The sequence below is a fragment of the Peromyscus eremicus genome, chromosome 10, assembly GCF_949786415.1.
Source record: "Peromyscus eremicus chromosome 10, PerEre_H2_v1, whole genome shotgun sequence".
NCBI lineage: Eukaryota > Metazoa > Chordata > Mammalia > Rodentia > Cricetidae > Peromyscus > Peromyscus eremicus.
Genome location: NC_081426.1, coordinates 1078382 through 1097500, shown reverse-complemented (window position 1 = coordinate 1097500; position 19119 = coordinate 1078382). Strand labels below are relative to the sequence as shown.

Genomic DNA, 19119 nt, shown 5'->3' with positions numbered 1-19119 from the left:
ACATCCTACAGGAAGCTCTTTAAGCAGGAAGATAAAGAACTCAAAATAGCTCCAGGAAGTCTCTGAAACTCACCAGGTTCACTAGGCCCCTCCCTGCCAGAGTAAGCAATAAAGACAGCTAAGAGTCCCTCTCAGAAGGAAAGAAGCTGAGCTGGGAATAAAAAGAAAAGAAAAAAAAAAGACCCAGACCAGATCAGCTGCCTGGAAGAGGTTTAGATCAGAGTCTCCTGGAAACCAGGACACTCTCTAACCTGTTGAGCTGCCTGCAGCCTGCACAGTGTGTTCCTGGTTTCCCAGCTTTTGTGAGCTGTGAGCCATGCTGGGGTGGACCTTGCTGGGGTAGACCTTGTTAGGGTGGACCTTGCTAGGGTAGACCTTGTTAGGGTGGACCTTGCTGGGGTGGACCTTGTTAGGGTGGACCTTGCTGGGGTGGACCTTGTTAGGGTAGACCTTGCTGGGGTTGACCATGCTGGGGTGGACCTTGCTGGGGTGGACCATGCTGGAGTAGACCTTGCTGGGGTGGACCTTGCTGGGGTAGACCATGCTGGGGTGGACCTTGCTGGGGTAGACCATGCTGGGGTGGACATTGTTGGGGTGGACCTTGCTGGGGTGGACCTTGTTAGGGTGGACCATGCTGGGGTGGACCTTGCTGGGGGTGGACCTTGTTAGGGTGGACCATGCTGGAGTAGACCTTGCTGGGGTGGACTTTGCTGGGGTAGACCATGCTGGGGTGGACCTTGCTGGGGTTGACCATGCTGAGGTGGACCTTGCTGGAGTGGACCTTGCTGGGGTAGACCATGCTGGGGTGGACCTTGCTGGGGTGGACCATGCTGGGGTGGACCTTGCTGGGGGTAGACTTTGCTGGGGTAGACCTTGCTGGGGTGGACCTTGTTAGGGTGGACCTTGCTGGGGTGGACCTTGTTAGGGTGGACCTTGCTGGGGTGGATCTTGTTGGGGTGGACCATGCGGGGTGGACCATGCAGGGTGGACCTTGCTGGGGTGGACCTTGCTGGGGTGGACCTTGTTGGGGTGGACCTTGTTGGAGTGGACCATGCAGGGTGGACCTTGCTGGGGTGGACCTTGTTGGGGTGGACCTTGTTGGAGTGGACCATGCAGGGTGGACCTTGCTGGGGTGGACCATGTGGGGTGGACCATGCGGGGTAGACCTTGCTGGGGTGGACCTTGCTGGGGTGGACCTTGCTGGGGTGGACCTTGTTGGGGTGGACCATGCAGGGTGGACTTTGCTGGTAAAGCTGCCTTTGTGTCATCTCTGCTCCTATAGCTAGCCCATCACTCACACTCCTGTGACTAACCTGTCACTCACACTCCTGTAAGTAACCCCAAGAAAACTCACTGGTTCACTAAGTTGGACTTCGATAGTATCTGTACTTTGGTCTGTTGTGGGTTCTCTATCTGGGACCAGTAGATGTGTGTGTTGCATCTCCCCAGGAAATGTTTTGTCATACAACAAATCCTCACAAAAAACCCTCTGAGAGATAATTACTATTTTTGCTCCATAGATAAGGATGTCAAAGCTTATTTGCCCAGAGTCAGAAAACACACAATGGTAGAGAGAGGGTGAACAAGTGCAGCATATGATGAACTGTAAATGCTTTTTTTTTCCTGAGAGGGTTTTTTTTTTTAAGCCACAAACTGTACATATTATTTTGTATGGCTTGCTAGAAGTGGTAAAATTACAGAAACAGGTCAATTTTGTAATTGTCATCCTGGAGCAGGGAAAGAGGATGTACACAAATAAGCTCAGAAAGTTTGCAGGCAAAGGCAGCATTCCACAGCTGGCTTATGGTGGGTAACATGTCTTACATGCTAGACTGGGTGAAATCTGCACTGTAAACACTGTAGTCAGAAAAATGTTCCTCTGATCAGCCAAATACTCTCATGTCTTAATCTCTGAATGTATGAACAATTGCTTCACATTTCACAGGGGCTCTGCATGCCAGAGTTTTGAGATGAGGGATTACCCTGGAGTATTGGATGGGCCCACAGTTATCCCACAGGTCCTTCTAAGAGGAAGGCAGAGCAGCTGTCAGGAGGAAGGGGTTGAAGTGTGATGCTGCTGGCTTTGAAGAGGAAGGTGCCATGAACCAAGGTAGAAAGGTAGCCTCTCCAAGCTGGGATAGGCAAGGAACAGATTCTCCCTTAGGACCCCTACAAGGAGCCAGTGAGACTGACTTGGGACTTCCAAACTTCAGGACTGCCTAAAGTGGCTTTGAGCCGGTACTGAGGCTTGTAATTGATAACAACAGCAATAGGAGACAAATACAGCAAACTATCCTTCAACAAACCTGACTTCAGAAATAATCTACTATATTTATGGTACAGAGAGTGAGAGGGGTTTGGCTCAGCCAATAGTTCTGGGGTCAGAAAAAAGCTGTTACATCTGCTTACTTTGTAACCACACTGTAATATCTGCAAAATATTTCCAATTATACCTCATAGAAATTGTTGTAGAGATTAAAGAATATACTTTATATAAAATATAGCCTATTCCTAGCATTTTTTTTCTTAAAGTTTTTAATTTGAGGCATCATGAAAAAAAAAGAAAACAATACAGATACACATGGAGAAGACATGATCACAGAATGAAGACAACACAATTAGAAGCATCAGTGCCTGTCAGCTAATGTTGAAATGTGCATTAAATAAGTGGATCTTGAATGTCATGAGAAGTGCTATATTAGCACATGTCACAAACACAACCCTACAGAGAGTTTTTTCAGCAATCCTCAAGCAGCACTACAGTGCTACAGTGTGATTCTCTGGAAACATGACTGGTTGGATTCTTCCCATATACACAAAGAGAGCTCAGATGCCCCAGTTCTCTGCTAGAAGAGCTCCAGGTTATGGCTTTAACCACTGGTTACAGCAACACTATTCTGAGATGTGTCATGTCCTTAAAATAGACTGTGATCAAATTGTCCTGCAAAACAGCTTTCAAGTCTAACTCTATATTTGTACATAACAAACAGCTGTCTAACCTGCTTTGCTGGCCCTTTATTCTCAATGTAGGGAACTGGTTCATTGTATGTTCTTGCATTTGTGTTAATGAATTTAGCATAGTTCACACGTCTTCTGTCCACACAAAGTTTTGAGTGTTGTGTGATTTTTCCAGGATTTTTTTCATGTTTGATTTCTTCTTTTTTTTCAGTTATGCATGCTATACCAGCATCTTCTATTTTATGCTGTCTGAAAAACATAATTAAGTAGTAAATAATTTATCACAATAAGCATCTCATTAGTTACAATTAAGGGAGATAAAGTCTAAATATATTTCAAGCATTAGTGAAGACAATTTAGTTTTGATAGGCTCATGCTATTAAAATTTGACATTGGAGTATTTTCTCACTCTAAATCATCTAGGAAATAAAGAATCTGTGTTAACAATGATTATTCACCAGGGCACACTAGTATAGTGAACAGATTCATTTTCTTGGAGTAAAGAGTAGTGACATGATTGTGCTTATAAATCATGTTTGGAGTATTTATGCATGTGGGTAGGTTACATGCTAATGTGAACACATCTTTAAAAGCTTTGTTATTGGACTGGGTAAGAGCAGGTACTTGCCTCACGTGTACCTGAGTTCAAATCTCAGCACCCATGTAAAAAGCAGAATATGCAAGTACCTCCAGCCCCAAGGCTGTGGGAGGTAGAGACAGAAGGATCACTGGGGCTTGCTGGCAGCCAGCCCAGCTCCAGGTTCAATGAGAGACTTTTCTCAAGGCAATATGACAGAGAATGGTGGAATTGTCACCCAACATCCTCCTCTGACTTCCAATCCCACATTGGCACATTTAACCCATCCCCACAGGTACATATAACACACACAAGATAGACAAGCAGATAGATAGATAGATAGATAGATAGATAGATAGATAGATAGATGTATGGATGTATAGATAGATAATAGATGATAGACAGATGATAAGTAGATAGGTGATAAATAGATGATAGATAATGGATAGATGATAGATAGATGGATGATAGATGATATATAGACAGATGATAGATAGGTAGGTAGGTAGGTAGATAGACAAATAAATAAAGCTAAAAAGTTTCTATGTTAAGAGCTGCCTTTTTCACAGTCTATGCCTACATAGTTCAAGCATCTGGACAAGAATAATGACTTAATGTTAAAAGTTCACTTGGAAAATATATCACCAAATGTCTTTATAATTTTGAGAAAATACCACAGTCTCATTTAGTCTCAATGTTCTTTGCTTCTAATACTGCTATAAAAATAAAAATTGCTAGATGAGGTGGCACATACTTGTTATTTTAGCACAGGCAGAGACAGGTGGATCTCTGTGAGTTCAAGGCCAGCCTGGTCTATACAACAAGATCCAGGCCAGTTAGAGATATTACCTTGAAAAAAAATTATTGCAAGGAAAATCTTAAAGGTATGCTTAAAATATTTCATAGATTATAGGGAAAGAAAACTTTTCAAAGCTCAAGGACCATTAGAATCTGAATGAAAAATAAGAGAGAGAGACAACTAGGCCGGGTGGTGGTGGCGCACACCTTTAATCCCAGCCAGGCAGATCTTTGTGAGGCCAGCCTGGTCCAGAGAATGAGATCCAGGAGAGGCACCAAAACTACTGCTGCAGTTTAAAGCAATAGATTCACAATAAGACAGATTCAGATGTATGGCAAATGTGTTGCTGATTGGTCAATAAATAAAACACTGATTGTCCATTGGCTAGGCAGGAAGTGTAGGCGGGACAAGGAGGAGAATAAAGCTGGGAAGTGGAAGGCTGAGTCAGAGAGACACTGCCAGCCACCATGATGACAAACAGCATGTGAAGATGCCAGTAAGCCACGAGCCATGTGGCAAGGTATAGATTAATGGAAATGGATTAATTTAAGCTGTAAAAACAGTTAGCAAGAAGCCTGCCACGGCCATACAGTTTGTAACAATATAAGTCTCTGTGTTTACTTGGTTGGGTCTGAGGCTGTGGGACTGGCAGGTGATAGAGATTTGTCCTGACTGTGGGCCAGGCAGGAAAACTCTAGCTACAGCTGAGAAGTTGTGCCTATGCCTAATTGTACTGAGGTCACTTCTGACACTCCACTTGTACATTAATACATAGTGGCCCCAAGACTGAATACCAAGAAACATTGAGTTGGGGTAACTACAAAGATCTAAATACCCATTCAAGAATGACCGTATATCTATATCAAGAAATACCATCAATGACTAAATTCCAGATACCTTGATCCCATTACAAACACACAAACATGAATAGCCAAGATAATATGTCTCTTCCAAAAATTAGAACCCACATCATAGCAATCCCTGAGAAAATCAACTTAGCTGATACAGAAAGAAATCATTTCAAAATAGCAATTATAAATATGTTCAAGGAACTCATAGAAGGTATGAGTAAATGCCTGAATGAAGACCTAGGAAACACAAACAGCTGGAGCAATCATGCAAACAATTCAAGATATGAAAAGGAGATGGACTCTGAAGAATAAACTGAAATAAAACAAAATGAAAACTCAGAAAGTCAAACAAAAAGCTCAGAGGAAAGCCTGACCCATGGATTATGTAGAAGAGAGAATATCAGGTCTTGAAGACAAGGTAGAGAAACTCAGTCTAAGAAAATGTTAAATCCAACATGCAGAAACTGTCACTATAAAAAAAATGCAAATGTATGAATAATAGGTATAGAACAGATCCTCATGTGGTGGCCCCAACCATAAAATTATTTTCATTGCTGCTTCATAACTGTAATTTTGCTATTATTATGAATTGTAATGTAAATATCTATGTTTTCTGATAGTTGTAGGAAACCCTTGTGAAAGGGTCATTTGCCACTGCTACTACTCCCAGGAGCTTGAAACCCCACAGGTGAAGAACCATTGAATATAGAAGAATGAGAGGAGACTCATCACAGAGGATAGAAAACATCTCAACAAAAATCACAAAGCGCCATATTGATTTCCAAAGTGGTTGTACAAGCTTGCATTCCCACCAGCAGTGGAGGAGAGTTCCCCTAGCTCTACATCCTCTCCAGCATAAGGTGTCTTCAGTGTTTTTGATCTTAGCCATTCTGACAGGCATAAGGTGGTATCTCAGAGTTGTTTTGATTTGCATTTCCCTGATGATTAGGGATGTTGAGCAATTCCTTAAATGTCTTTCAGCCATTTGAGTTTCCTCTGTTGAGAATTCTCTGTTTAGTTCTATAGCCCATTTCTTAATTGGACTGTTGGGCATTTTGATGTCTAATTTCTTGAGTTCGGAAATCAATATGGCGCTTTCTTAGAAAATTGGGAATCCATCTCCCCCAAGATCCAGCTATACCACTCTTGGGCATATACCCAAGGAATGCTCAACCACACCACAAGAGCACTTGTTCAGCTATGTTCATATCAGCATTGTTTGTAATAGCCAGAACATGGAAACAACCTAGATGCCCTTCAACTGAAGAATGGATAAACAAAATGTGGTACATATACACAATGGAATACTACTCAGCAGAGAAAAACAATGACATCATGAGGTTTGCAGACAAATGGATGGATCTAGAAAAAATCATCCTGAGTGAGGTAACCCAGACTCAGAAAGACAAACATGGTATGTACTCACTCATAGCAGGATACTAGATGTGGAACAAGGATGACTGGACTGCTACTCACATCACCAGGCAGGCTACCTGGAAAACAGGACCCCAAGAAAGACATGGGGATCGCCCAATGACAGAGAAATGGAATGAGATCTACATGAACAGCCTGGACACGAGTGGGAGTAGTGAAGGGCGAGGTTTGAGGGAAAGAGAGCTTGGGGGAGTGGGAGATCCCAGCTGGATCAACAACAGAGAGGGAGAACAAGGAATAGGAGACCATGGTAAATGAAGACCACATGAGAATAGGAAGAAGCAAAGTGCTAGAGAGGCCCACAGAAATCCACAAAGATACCCCTACAACAGACTGATGGCAATGGTCGAGAGACAGCCCGAACTGACCTACTCTGGTGATGGGATGGCCAAACACCCTAATTGTCGTGCTAGAAACCTCATCCAACTACTGAGGGATCTGGATGCAGAGATCCATGGCTAGGCCCTGGGTGGATCTCTGGGAGTCCAATTAGCGAGAATGAGGAGGGTTTATATGAGCGAGAATTGTTGAGACCAAGGTTGGATAAAGCACAGGGACAAATAGCCAAACGAACGGAAACACATGAAATATGAACCAATGGCTGAGCGGTCGGTCACCAACTGGATCAGGCCCTCTGAGTGGGTGAGACAGTTGATTGGCCTGATCTGTTTGGGAGGCATCCAGGCAGTGGGACCGGGTCCTGTGCTCATTGCATGAGTTGGCTGTTTGAAACCTGGGGCCTATGCAGGGTCCCTTGGCTCGGCCTGGGAGGAGGGGACTGGACCTACCTGGACTGAGTCTACCAGGTTGATCTCAGTCTGCGGGGAAGGCTTTGCCATGGAGGAGAGGGGAATGGGGGGCAGGCTGGGGGGAAGGTGAGGGGGGCGGGAGGGGGGAGAACAAGGGAATCCGTGGCTGATATGTAGAACTGAATTGTATTGCAAAATAAAAATAAAAAAAAAACCAAAAAAATAAAAAAATAAAGGAACTGTATTGGGAAAAAAAATCACAAACGATTTACTAAATCTAAGAAAAAAGATGTTTATTAAGATGTAACAGGGATACAGAACACCAAATAGACAAGACCAGAAAAGAAAGTCCAAATACACAGAACAAAGACTGTGTATACAAAGTTGCAAGAGAGGAAAGCCAAGTGACGTATAAAAGCATTGGCATTGGAATAACAACTGACTTTTCAATGGAGGCTTTGAAAGCCAGAAAGACCCTAGACTAATGTTCTATGCTTTCTGAAAGACTCATATTCCAGCCCAGAGTATAATATCCAGAAAAATTACCAGTCATAGTCAATCCCCCACCCCCTCCAATAAATACAGAATAACAGACTGGATTAAAAAACAGGATCCATCTTTTTATTGCTTCTGCCTCTAAAAAACACATCTCATCATCAGTGACAGATACCACCTGTAGTATTTTGAATGTAATTGGCTCCCATAAAGTCATAAGGAGTGGCACTGTTAGAAGGTGTGGCTTTATTGGAGTAGATATGACCTTGTTGGAGGAAATGCATCACTGTGGGGACAGGCTTTGAGTATCTTTTGCTCAAGCTTTATTCAGTGTGACCCTGAGACCATTTTTTGTTGCCTTCTGATCAAGATGTAGCCAGCAGCATGTCTGCCTGCATGCCACCATTCTCCCTGCCATGATGATAATGGACAGAACCTCTGAAACTGTAAGTGAGCCACCTCAGTTAAATGTTCTCCTTTATAAGAGTTGTCATGGTCATGGTGTCTTTTCACAGCAATAGAAACTCTAAGACACCATCTTATGGTAAAAAGGTGGCAAAAGGTAATCCTAACAAATGGAGTTAAATACAAGTAGGCATCACTATTCTAATATATGACAAGTAGACTTCAAACAAAAACTCATTAGAAATGGGAGAGAAGGACATTTCATAACTATTTAAAAAAATCGACCAAGAGTATATTATAATTCTGAACATTTATGTACCCAGCACAGGGGCAACCAATAGTGTTTCATAAAAGAAACACTATTAAACCTAAAATCACAACCAACACAGTGATAGTAGTGAACTTCAATACTGCATTCTCATTAATAGACAGATCACCCAGACAAAAACTAAGTAGAGAAACTCTAAAGAAACTGAATGATATCACAGATCAGATGGATCTAACATCCACAGCCAAGCATCAGGCCGTGCTCTGGAGTCCAGTTGAAGAGAGGGAAGAGTGAATATATGAGGAAGGGGGGGTCAAGATCATGATGAGGAATCTACAGAAACAACTGAACCAAGCTCATAGGAACTCACAAACCTGAGACTGACAGCTGCGGAACCTGCATGGGAGCGGACTAGGCCCTCTGCATACAGGAGATAGTTGTGTAATTTGGTCTGTTTGAGGGGCCCTGGCGGTGTGATCAGGATCTATCTCTGGTGTATGTACTAACTTTCTGGAGTCCATTACTTAATGGTGGGACGCCTTGCTCAGCCTTGATGCAGTGGGGAGGAGCTTGGTCCTGCCTCAACTGAATGTATCAGGCTTTGCTAACTCCCCATGGGAGGCATTACCCTTTTGGAGGAGGGGATGGGGATAGTTGAGGGAGGGAAGGCTTGGCAGAGAGCAGAAGGAGGGATGAGAGGGGGATCTGTGGTTGGTATATAAAATGAATAAAATTTTTTTAAAATAAAAACAAAACAAAAAACCAAATGGATCTAACAGACATTTATAGAGCATTCAATACCCAATTAAAGAACATATTTTCTTTTTAGATGTTCATTGGACTTATTCTAAAGTTGACTACATATTTGGACACAAACTATGTTTTAGCAACTTTAGAAAAACTAAAATAACACCTTGCATTCTATCCGACCACAAAGGAATAAAGCTGGATGTCAACAATAGTAGAATGGTAAGAGGTACACAAACTCATGGAAACCAAACAAGGAAGAAATCAAGAATGAAATTCTAAAATTCTTCAAATTGAAAGAAAATGGAAAAAATAAGATATGAAAATCTGTTGGGACACAATGAAGACAGCCATAAGAGCAAACACTACAATTCTAGAAAGTGCCCACATGGGAAAAAAAAGACCTAAAGAGATCTTATATTAATAATTTAATGATGTACCAGAAAGCCTTAGAAAGGGGCAAACAATACCCAAAATGGAGAGATGGGAAGAAAAAATCAAAATCACAGCTGAAATTAGTGAAATAGAAATAAAAAAATATAATGAATCAAAGAAACCAAAAGTTTGTTTTTTGAAAAGATTGACAAGATTGGCACACATTTATCCAAATAAACCCAAATAGAGAGATGACACAAATTAATAAAATCAGAGCTCAAAGGGAAACATTACAGAAGACAGAGGAAATTAGAAAAATCTCTATACCACCAAACTGAAAAATCTAAAAGAAACAGATGAAGTTGAGACATATGTGACCTACCAAAGCTAAATAAAATGAAGCAAATAATTTAAATACACCCATAACACCTGAGATAAAAGCAGTAATTAAAGATTCCCTCAAATGACAAAACCCAGTAACATCTGGGTAAATCTCAAAAGTCCACCAGAGCTTCAAAGAAGAACTGGCACCAACACCCTCTAAATTATTCTGTATAATACAAGAGGAAAGAACAATTCTGAATTTTTTAAAAAAACTTTTAAAAAAACAGACAAAGATTTAATAAAAAAAGAACGAAAGAAAATTATAGGCCAATATGAAGAACACAGACACCAAAATTCCCAATAAAATGTTTTTGCAACAAAATTCAAAAGCACATCAAAAAAATTATCCACCATGATCAACTTGGCTTCATTCCAGAGGTGCAGGAATGGTTCAACATACATAAATCAATAAATGTATTCTTAGCCAGTCATGATGGCACATGACTACAGGAAGGCAGAGGAAGGCAGATCTCTGAGTTTGAGACTAGTCTAGTCTTCATAATGAGTTCTAGGCCAACCAGAGCTCCATTTTTTTGCTGTTTCAAAACAAGCAAAACATAAAAATAAACAAAGACATATAATCCACCACATAAAATGACTTAAGAATTAAAAACCCACATGATCATCTTATTGGATTTAGAAAAGATTTTTGATGAAATTCAAAATCCCTTCATGACAAAAGTTTTGAAAAGTCTATGGATAAAGGGGACATATCTCAACATATTAGAGGCAATATATGTGGTGATATATTGTGTACCCCAATAAAACTTATCTGGGCATCAGAGGACAGAGCCAGCTGCTACATTAGACATAGAGGCCAGACAGTGATGGCACATATGACTTTAATCCTATCACTCAGGAGGCAGAGATCCATCTGGGAACAGAGTCAGGCATGGTGGCACACACCTTTAATCCTAGCACTTGAGATCTCATGTCTTTGCTTGGGAAGAACACATACCTTTAATCCCAGGAAGTAATACGGCAGGACACAGAAAGGTATATAAGGCATGAGGAAACAGGAACTCGCTCTCTTGAGGCTGAGGATTTCATAGAGGTAAGAACATGGCTGGCTTGTTCTGTTTCTCTGATCTTTCAGCTTTCACCCCAATATCTGGCTCTGATTTTTAATTAATTAGACAATTTAGCAATTCATGTTACAAATATATAACAAGCCCATTCAACATCAAGTTAGAGATAAACACAAAGATTTCTACTAAAATCAAGAACATAACAAGGATGACCACTCTCATCATCCTTGTTAAACATAGGCCTCAAAGTTTTAACTAGACCAATAATACATGTGAAGAAGATAAAAGGGATGATATCAAAGAAGTCAAAGTATCCTTATTTGCAGATATGATTCTATAAGGAAAGACCCTAAGGATGCCTCTAGAAAACTTCTAAAGCTGATGGACACATTTAAAATTAACACACACAAATCAGTAGCCTTCCTATATACAAACAGAAATTTCAGTATGTACTAAGTATTTCTTTCTTAGTATGTACTGAGAAAGAAATCTTGGAAGCAATTCCATTCAACTACAGTGTGTGTGTGTGTGTGTGTGTGTGTGTGTGTGTGTGTGTGTGTGTGTATGTGTGTGTGTGTTTGTGTGTTGTATAGAATAACATTTAAATAAATCTAACTAAGGAAGTAAAAGACTTGTATAATAAAAACTGTAAGATATTGAAGAAATAAACTGAAGAAGATGGAAAGAGCTCCCATGTTCATGGATTGGCAGGGTTAATAGAGTGAAAATTGACACCCTACAAAAAGCAATTTACAAATTAAATGCAATCTCCATCAAAATTCCAACACAATTCTTCAGAGAAATTGAATAAATAATCTTAAAATTTATAGGAAACACATGCACACACAAACCAGGACAATAAAAACAATTCTAAATAATAAAAGAAGTGCTGAGGGTATCACCATCCCTAATTTTAAGCTATACTACAGAGCTATAGTAATAAAAACAGAATATCACTGTTTTAAAACCAGACATGATCAGTGAAATAGAATTGAGGACCCCAATATAAGTCCACACAATAAGTCCAATATATGGCCACTTGATTTTTGACCAAGAGGCCAAAGTTACACACTGAAGAAAAGATATCACCATCAAAAAATTGTGCTGGTAAAATTGGATAGTAGCATATCAAAGCTAACTAGATCCTTATCTCTAAACCTACACAAAACTCAACTCCAAATGAATCAAGTACATTAACATAAGACCCAGTACCCTAAATCTGATAGAAGAGAAAGTGGGCAATAAGTTTGAACTTACTGGCACAAGAAAGGACTTTCTGAACAAGAGAGGGCTAGACATAAAGGATATGGAAAAAAAAGTACTTCTATACAGCAAAGGACACCATCATTCAAGTAAAGAAGCAGCTTACAGAATGGAGAAAAAATATTTACCAGCTACATATCTGACAAAGGATTAGTATCTAGAAGATACAAAAAACTAAAAGAGCTAAACATAAAGAAAGTAAACATCCCAATTTAAAAAAATAGGACATGAATGTAAACAGTTCTCAAAAGATGAAATACAAATGACTGAGAAACATTTCAAAAAAATAGTTCAACATCCCTAGAAAATTAAATCTACTTTGAGATATCATCTTATGCTAGTCAGAATAAAAATAAAATGACAAAAGAGCTAAGATTAAAAAAAAAAGACAGAAGAGCTGTTGTAGATGTAGAAAGAGGGGGGAACACTTAATTAACTGCTGGTGGGAGTGGGAACTGGTAAAGCCACTCTGGAAATCACCAAAGAGCTTCTTCAAAAACTGAGAAGTAGACCTACTATACAATTTAGCTCTACCACTCTTGGGCATATATCATACAAAGTACCCTGCTAATATCATACAGAGTGACCTGCTAACTCATGTTTAGTGCTGCTCTATTCATAATAGCCAGGAAATGGAAATAGCTTAGATATCCATCAACTGATAAATGGATAATTGAAAATTTACACAGTGGAATATCATTCAGCTGTTAAGAAGAAATAAAATTTGCAAGTAAATATATATAATTAGAAACAATCATTCTGAGTTGGGTAACTCAGACTCAGAAAGAGAAGCATGGCATATTGTCTCTCATATGTGGATGTTGACTTTGAATCTTTAGATATGTATGTTTTGTTTGGAATATTCTTCGAGGTTAAGAAACTGCTGTGGATATTGCTCTGTATAAATAAAACACTGATTGGCCAGTAGCCAGGCAGGAAGTATAGGCGGGACTAAGAGAGAGGAGAATTGAGGGAACAGGAAGGCAAAGGGGGAGACTGCAGCCGCCAGTACAAGGAAGATGTAAGGTACCAGTAAGCCATGAGCCACATGGCAAAGTATAGATTAATAGAAATGGGCTGAATATAAGAGTAAGAGCTAGACAATGATAGGCCTGAGCTAATGGCCAGGCAGTTTAAATAATATAAGTGTCTGTGTGTTTATTTTATAAGTGAGCTGTCAGACTGCTGGGGCTTGGCAGGACCAGGAGAGAAAACTCTCCACCTACAAGAAACCAGTAAGGGGTCCACAGGGCAGGGAGAAATGTTTCTTTGGGAGCAGGGGGAAGACAGAATACAGTGAAATAAGGGGAGAAAGGAGAATAGTAAAACAGGAAGGATTAAATGGGGTGGGTGATGGGAGGGTAGAGTAGAGGTGGGATTATGAGGAGAGATCACTAAGGCTAAAGGCCTTTTAGAAAAGGTCATATTATCACCTACTTACTTATATTAGTTTGCTTTTCTATTGCTGTAATAGGACATTTTGACAAAACCAACTTGGGGAGGAAAGGGTTTATTTTAGCTTACACATCACAGTCTATCATTGGAAGAGGCCAAATAGTAGCTCAAGCTGGAACCTGGAGGCAGGAAGTGAGCAGAGACTATGGAGGAACTGTTTACTGGCTTGCTTTCCATGGCTTGCTCAGTCTGTTTTCTTATACAACAAGGACCAGCTGCTCCACCCACAGTGAGCTGAGCCCTCCTACATCAACCATTAATCAAGAAAATGCACAATAGAAATGCCTACATTGATGGAGGCAGTTCCTCAGTTAAGGTATCCTCTTCCTTTGTGAATCTGTTGGTGTCAAGTTGTCAAAACAAACCAGTACACTACCCAGAGTGTCCATGGTAAAGCAATAACCCAATACCACATGCTAGCAAAGAAAATCCCAGTACCAGTAATGGATTATCTCTTCTTTATTTATGTTTTTGGCCAGTGGGATTGCATAGACCCCTGCTGTGGGATGTATGGCAAATGTGTTGCTGATTAATCAATAAAACACTGATTGGCCGTTGGCTAGGCAGGAAGTATAGGCGGGGCAAGGAGGAGAATAAAGCTGGGAAGTGGAAGGCTGAGTGAGAGAGACACTGCCAGCCGCCATGATGAGAAACAGCTTGTGAAGATGCCGGTAAGCCACGAGCCATGTGGCAAGGTATAGATGAATGGAAATGGATTAATTTAAGCTATAGGAACAGTTAGCAAGAAGCCTGCCATGGCCATACAGTTTGAAAGCAACATAAGTCTCTGTGTTTACTTGGTTGGGTCTGAGAGGCTGTGGGACTGGCAGGTGAAAGAGATTTGCCCTGACTGTGGGCCAGGCAGGAAAACTTAAGCTACAAATGGCGTCCAACGTGGTGGCAAGAGTTTCCACCTAAAAACTGAGAAAAAAGATTCTAAAACGGAGCTAAAAACAGTTCCTAATTGTCTCTCTCAAATGAGCGGCAGCTGCTGGTTTGAGCTACTGACAGGTTCCTAGAGTGTGTGCTCGACCTGCCGTATGGCGGGAATGAGGCCTCTGCAAGTGGCAGATTAAGCTGCATGGTGGATTTAGACTTTGCTTGCACAAAAAAAAAAAAAAGGTTTCTGGACTACACGCTGCTTGGATAAAAGCATAGACCCACGATAGCTCCCAGAGCTGGTGGTAAATGTAGCCATGTTGGGAAGCTGAGGTGGGCGGAGCCAGCAGCCACAGCTGCTGCAATTTAAGGCAATAGATTCACAATAAGACAGATTCAGATGTAATAGTTTACAATGTGTGTAAAAGATACGTAGGCTTGAAAGAGAGAGAAAAAGGTGATATATAGAGTTATAGAAACAAATACATAGTTTTAAAAAATAAAGTCATTAAAGAGACAGTAAAGGTAGTATAAAAAATAAGCCACGTAAAAATGGATATTACACAGAGAATCTGGATTGTGTTGTCTTTGGGATTTTTAACTGCAGAAAAACATTTGATTGTAAAAGCTGTTGAGTTATGGCAAAATGTATATTTTAGAGATACCTTGACTTCAAAATTTGGATATAAGGATATGTTACTTTGGAAAGGAGACTCTGCTTTTGTTCCCACAGAAAGCCAGAGGCTATGGATTTGTTCAAGATTAAGATACATCAGGTTTGACCAGCCAAGACCCCCTGAAGGTCTCCGATGACACCATGGCCCAGATGATCCAACATCCAGAATGGTTTGAAGGCGTCTGGCTCAGACGATACAGCCTCATGGACTATTCTATAATTCTAAAATTTTCTTTGTTTCCCCATAAGATACAGCGCCCCCCTCCAGCAGGAAGTAGTAAGAGAAGCTACGCCCAAATTCCCAAATTATATGTAATTTTACTTTAAGGTTAAAACCTTTCTTTTTGAAAAAAAAAAGGGGGAAGTGCTGTGGGATGTATGACAAATGTGTTGCTGATTAATCAATAAAACACTGATTGGCCGTTGGCTAGGCAGGAAGTATAGGCGGGGCAAGGAGGAGAATAAAGCTGGGAAGTGGAAGGCTGAGTGAGAGAGACACTGCCAGCCGCCATGATGAGAAACAGCTTGTGAAGATGCCGGTAAGCCACGAACCATGTGGCAAGGTATAGATGAATGGAAATGGATTAATTTAAGCTATAGGAACAGTTAGCAAGAAGCCTGCCACGGCCATACAGTTTGAAAGCAACATAAGTCTCTGTGTTTACTTGGTTGGGTCTGAGAGGCTGTGGGACTGGCAGGTGAAAGAGATTTGCCCTGACTGTGGGCCAGGCAGGAAAACTTAAGCTACAGACCCCCAAACATTACAGGTTATTGCCATGGCTCTTTTTACCCACCAGAGCTTGATGATAAGATCATATTGCTCAAGACACCACATACTTGAGTCACAAAATGGAAGAATTAAGTTCATGTTGACTTGGAAGCTTTATCCCTACTGGCTAGCTTTTATAGTGCAGGAAGGTGCTATGTATGAAACTAGAGGAGAAAAGTAACTATCAATATTACTCCACTCCTAATTCTGTGAGCTATAATAATGACTGTCTTGTCAAGGTATACCTACAGGCTCAAGGGCATAAATATAGGAGTGTGGTAGTCGGAATGCAAATGGCTCCAATAGGCTCCAGTTGGTTGGAACTGTTTAGAAAGGATTAGAAGGTGTAGTGTTGTTAGAGAAGGTATGTTATTGGGGGCAGGCTCAGAGGTTTTGAAAGACCTGTTCCATTCCCAGTGTGCTTTTGTTCTGCCTTCTACTTGTGGGGCAACATGTGAACTCGAAGCTGTTCCTGCTGCCCTACCTTTGCTCTGCCATCAATGACTCCAACACTCTGAAACTGTAAGCCTGATTAAATGCTTTCTTGTATAAATTGCCTTAGAGTTTTGTCATAACAATAGAAAAGTAACTAATACAAGGAGTAACTGACCACTTTCTGACTGGATTTAATGTCCACTCTAAGACATAGAACCCATACCTGGTACCTTTAATGGAGTCAATAACATGTGACTAAATAAATCTGGTAGAATCTATTATTCTGCTAAATGGACATAATTTAAAATGATTTCTAATTAGTTGCTATACCTGTAGATCTGGGCATCTCTTATCAGAGAAGCTATTTCCTGCAATAATTGGCAATTAAAACAAAGACTCACAATTGGTCAATGTACAGAGAATAAGAAACTTCAAAATACTTAACACTAAATTGGCATCTATACCAGACCCTTCCATTCAAGGCTCAAAAATTTTCACAGGGAGTTGAAAGATTATTAACAGCCAGAAATGTTGGATGACTACAAGCAAACAGTATTTCCTAGCCATAACAGGAGAGTTGCACATATGAACTCACAGTGATTGTGACAGCATACATAAGACCAGTGGAAACTCAATCCAGGCAAATGCCAGCATGGACAAGGGTATATGGGCACAAAATCTAACCTCTACCTAAGGAGCTTTGGTATATGATAGCAGCTAGGATTGAACAGTCAGGATTTTAGTTTAGTTTGATTTTAATGGTGTGATTCTGGTAAGATGACTAGGCTTCAGGGCAGACCCCACATTCAAGAGTATTTGGGTAACAGGAATGGGATTCAATAGGTTAAAAAAGAGAAGAAAAAGGGCTAGAGAGATGGCTCAGAGGTTAAGAGCACTGGCTGCTCTTCCAGAGGTGCTGAGTTCAATTCCCAGCAATGACATGGTGGCTCACAACCATCTGTAATGAGATCTGGTGTCCTCTTCTGGAGTGCAGGCAGAACACTATATACATAATAAATGAATAAATATTTTTAAAAAAGAAAAAAGAGAAGAAAAAGAAATAGAGTGAATATGAAGTTGGGTAGATAGGAAGGTAAGGGTGGGTATAGCAGGAATTGAGGGAGGGGGATCATGATCAAAATATATTGTATAGAATTTTCAAAAGAATAAAAACATTATTGTTGTGGGATAATCTTTTTGTACACTGTGAAGATGTGTCTTTGCTAAGGTGCCTTCTGATTAGTTTAATAAAGAGCTGAAAGGCCAATAGCTAGGCAGGAGAGAATAGGTTGAGACTTTCAGGGAGAGAGAGGAACTCAGGATGAATCTAGGTATGGCAGGAGATGCCAGCAAGACACATAGGGAGTTAGACTGACAGTACTGAAGAGAGGTAAAGAACCATGTGGCATAATGCAGATTAATAGATACAGGTTAATTTAAATTATAAGAGCTAGTTGGGAACAAGCCTAAGGTAAAAGCCAAGCTTTCATAATTAATAAAAAGTCTATATGTAATTATTTGGGGTTGGTGGTACCAAAAGGAAGTCCAATGAGAAAGACCAATTACAGCTGGCACCCAATGTGGGGCACATAAATCCACATAGGGCCCGAGAAAGTGGGAAAAAGTTACATACATGGAGACAGATTCGGCTTCCTGGTGACTGTGGTCCCTCAGGCAGACCCAGTACTTGCTGTGTACAGAGGCACAGCTCCTTTAAGAGGCCCTGCTATGCAGCTGAACACTTGAACAGCCAGCTCACTACTCAGTACTAGATTCAAGCACTTGCTGCAGGGTGACCAGAGCTGGAATAGTTAGGCACAGCTGGGATGGTTAGGTGTTGCTCTTGCTGCTGCTGCCTAAGGACCTGAAGAGGGCAGAGCCAGTCACTAACACCATGAGATAAATAGAGCCTTGTGGCAGCTGTCATGGCTTTTTAAGACTTGGCTCATATGGTCAGAGAAACACTGCAGAGGTGCAAAAAAGCCAGATCCAGACATAAAAAAAAATACCCTCTAAACAGGTACAGTATGTTTAAAAATGTGCTTAGATGCTAAAGAAAGAAAAGAAAATGGGGAACAGGCAGTCATAGAAAAAATAGTTTAAAAGTCAAAGTCTTTAAAGAAAGAGTAAAGTAATATAAAAAAAGTAAGCCATGAAAAGATTGAAAATATACAGTGTCTAGATCCTGTATAGTGCTTTGCTGACTGAACTTTTTAAATGCTAATGACCAAAAAAATGACAGCTACTGAGAGATATTGGATTGTGGGAAAAAAAAACTGCTAAACAAAACAAAACTATATATTTTAAGGATGTCTTTACTTCAGAATGGAAGTCAGGAAATGTGTTGAGTTGCAGGAGAGGGTATGCCTTTATTCTCACAGGAAACAAAAATCTATAGATTCCTTAAAAATTAATGAAGATTAGATTTGATTGGGGGAGAACTTCTGAGGATCTTGGTTGCAGACATAAAAGAAGAAAAATAAAAACCTACAAGACAGGCTACATGTAAGTTGATCTTTCTACATGGAAACAGCTCTGAAACTAGATGAGACATGATAAATCTTATTGGCTA

At 40.5% G+C, this 19119-nt stretch overlaps 1 protein-coding gene across 1 annotated transcript in view; it reads right to left on the bottom strand.

Moving 5' to 3' along the window:
* Positions 1-19119, bottom strand: part of C10H2orf73 (chromosome 10 C2orf73 homolog) — a 65255-nt gene that overhangs the window by 32822 nt on the left and 13314 nt on the right. The window contains exon 2 of the mRNA XM_059275146.1: positions 3000-3207. Within this exon, the coding sequence (XP_059131129.1) occupies positions 3000-3207 (208 nt within the window). The remainder of the gene's footprint in view (positions 1-2999; positions 3208-19119) is intronic.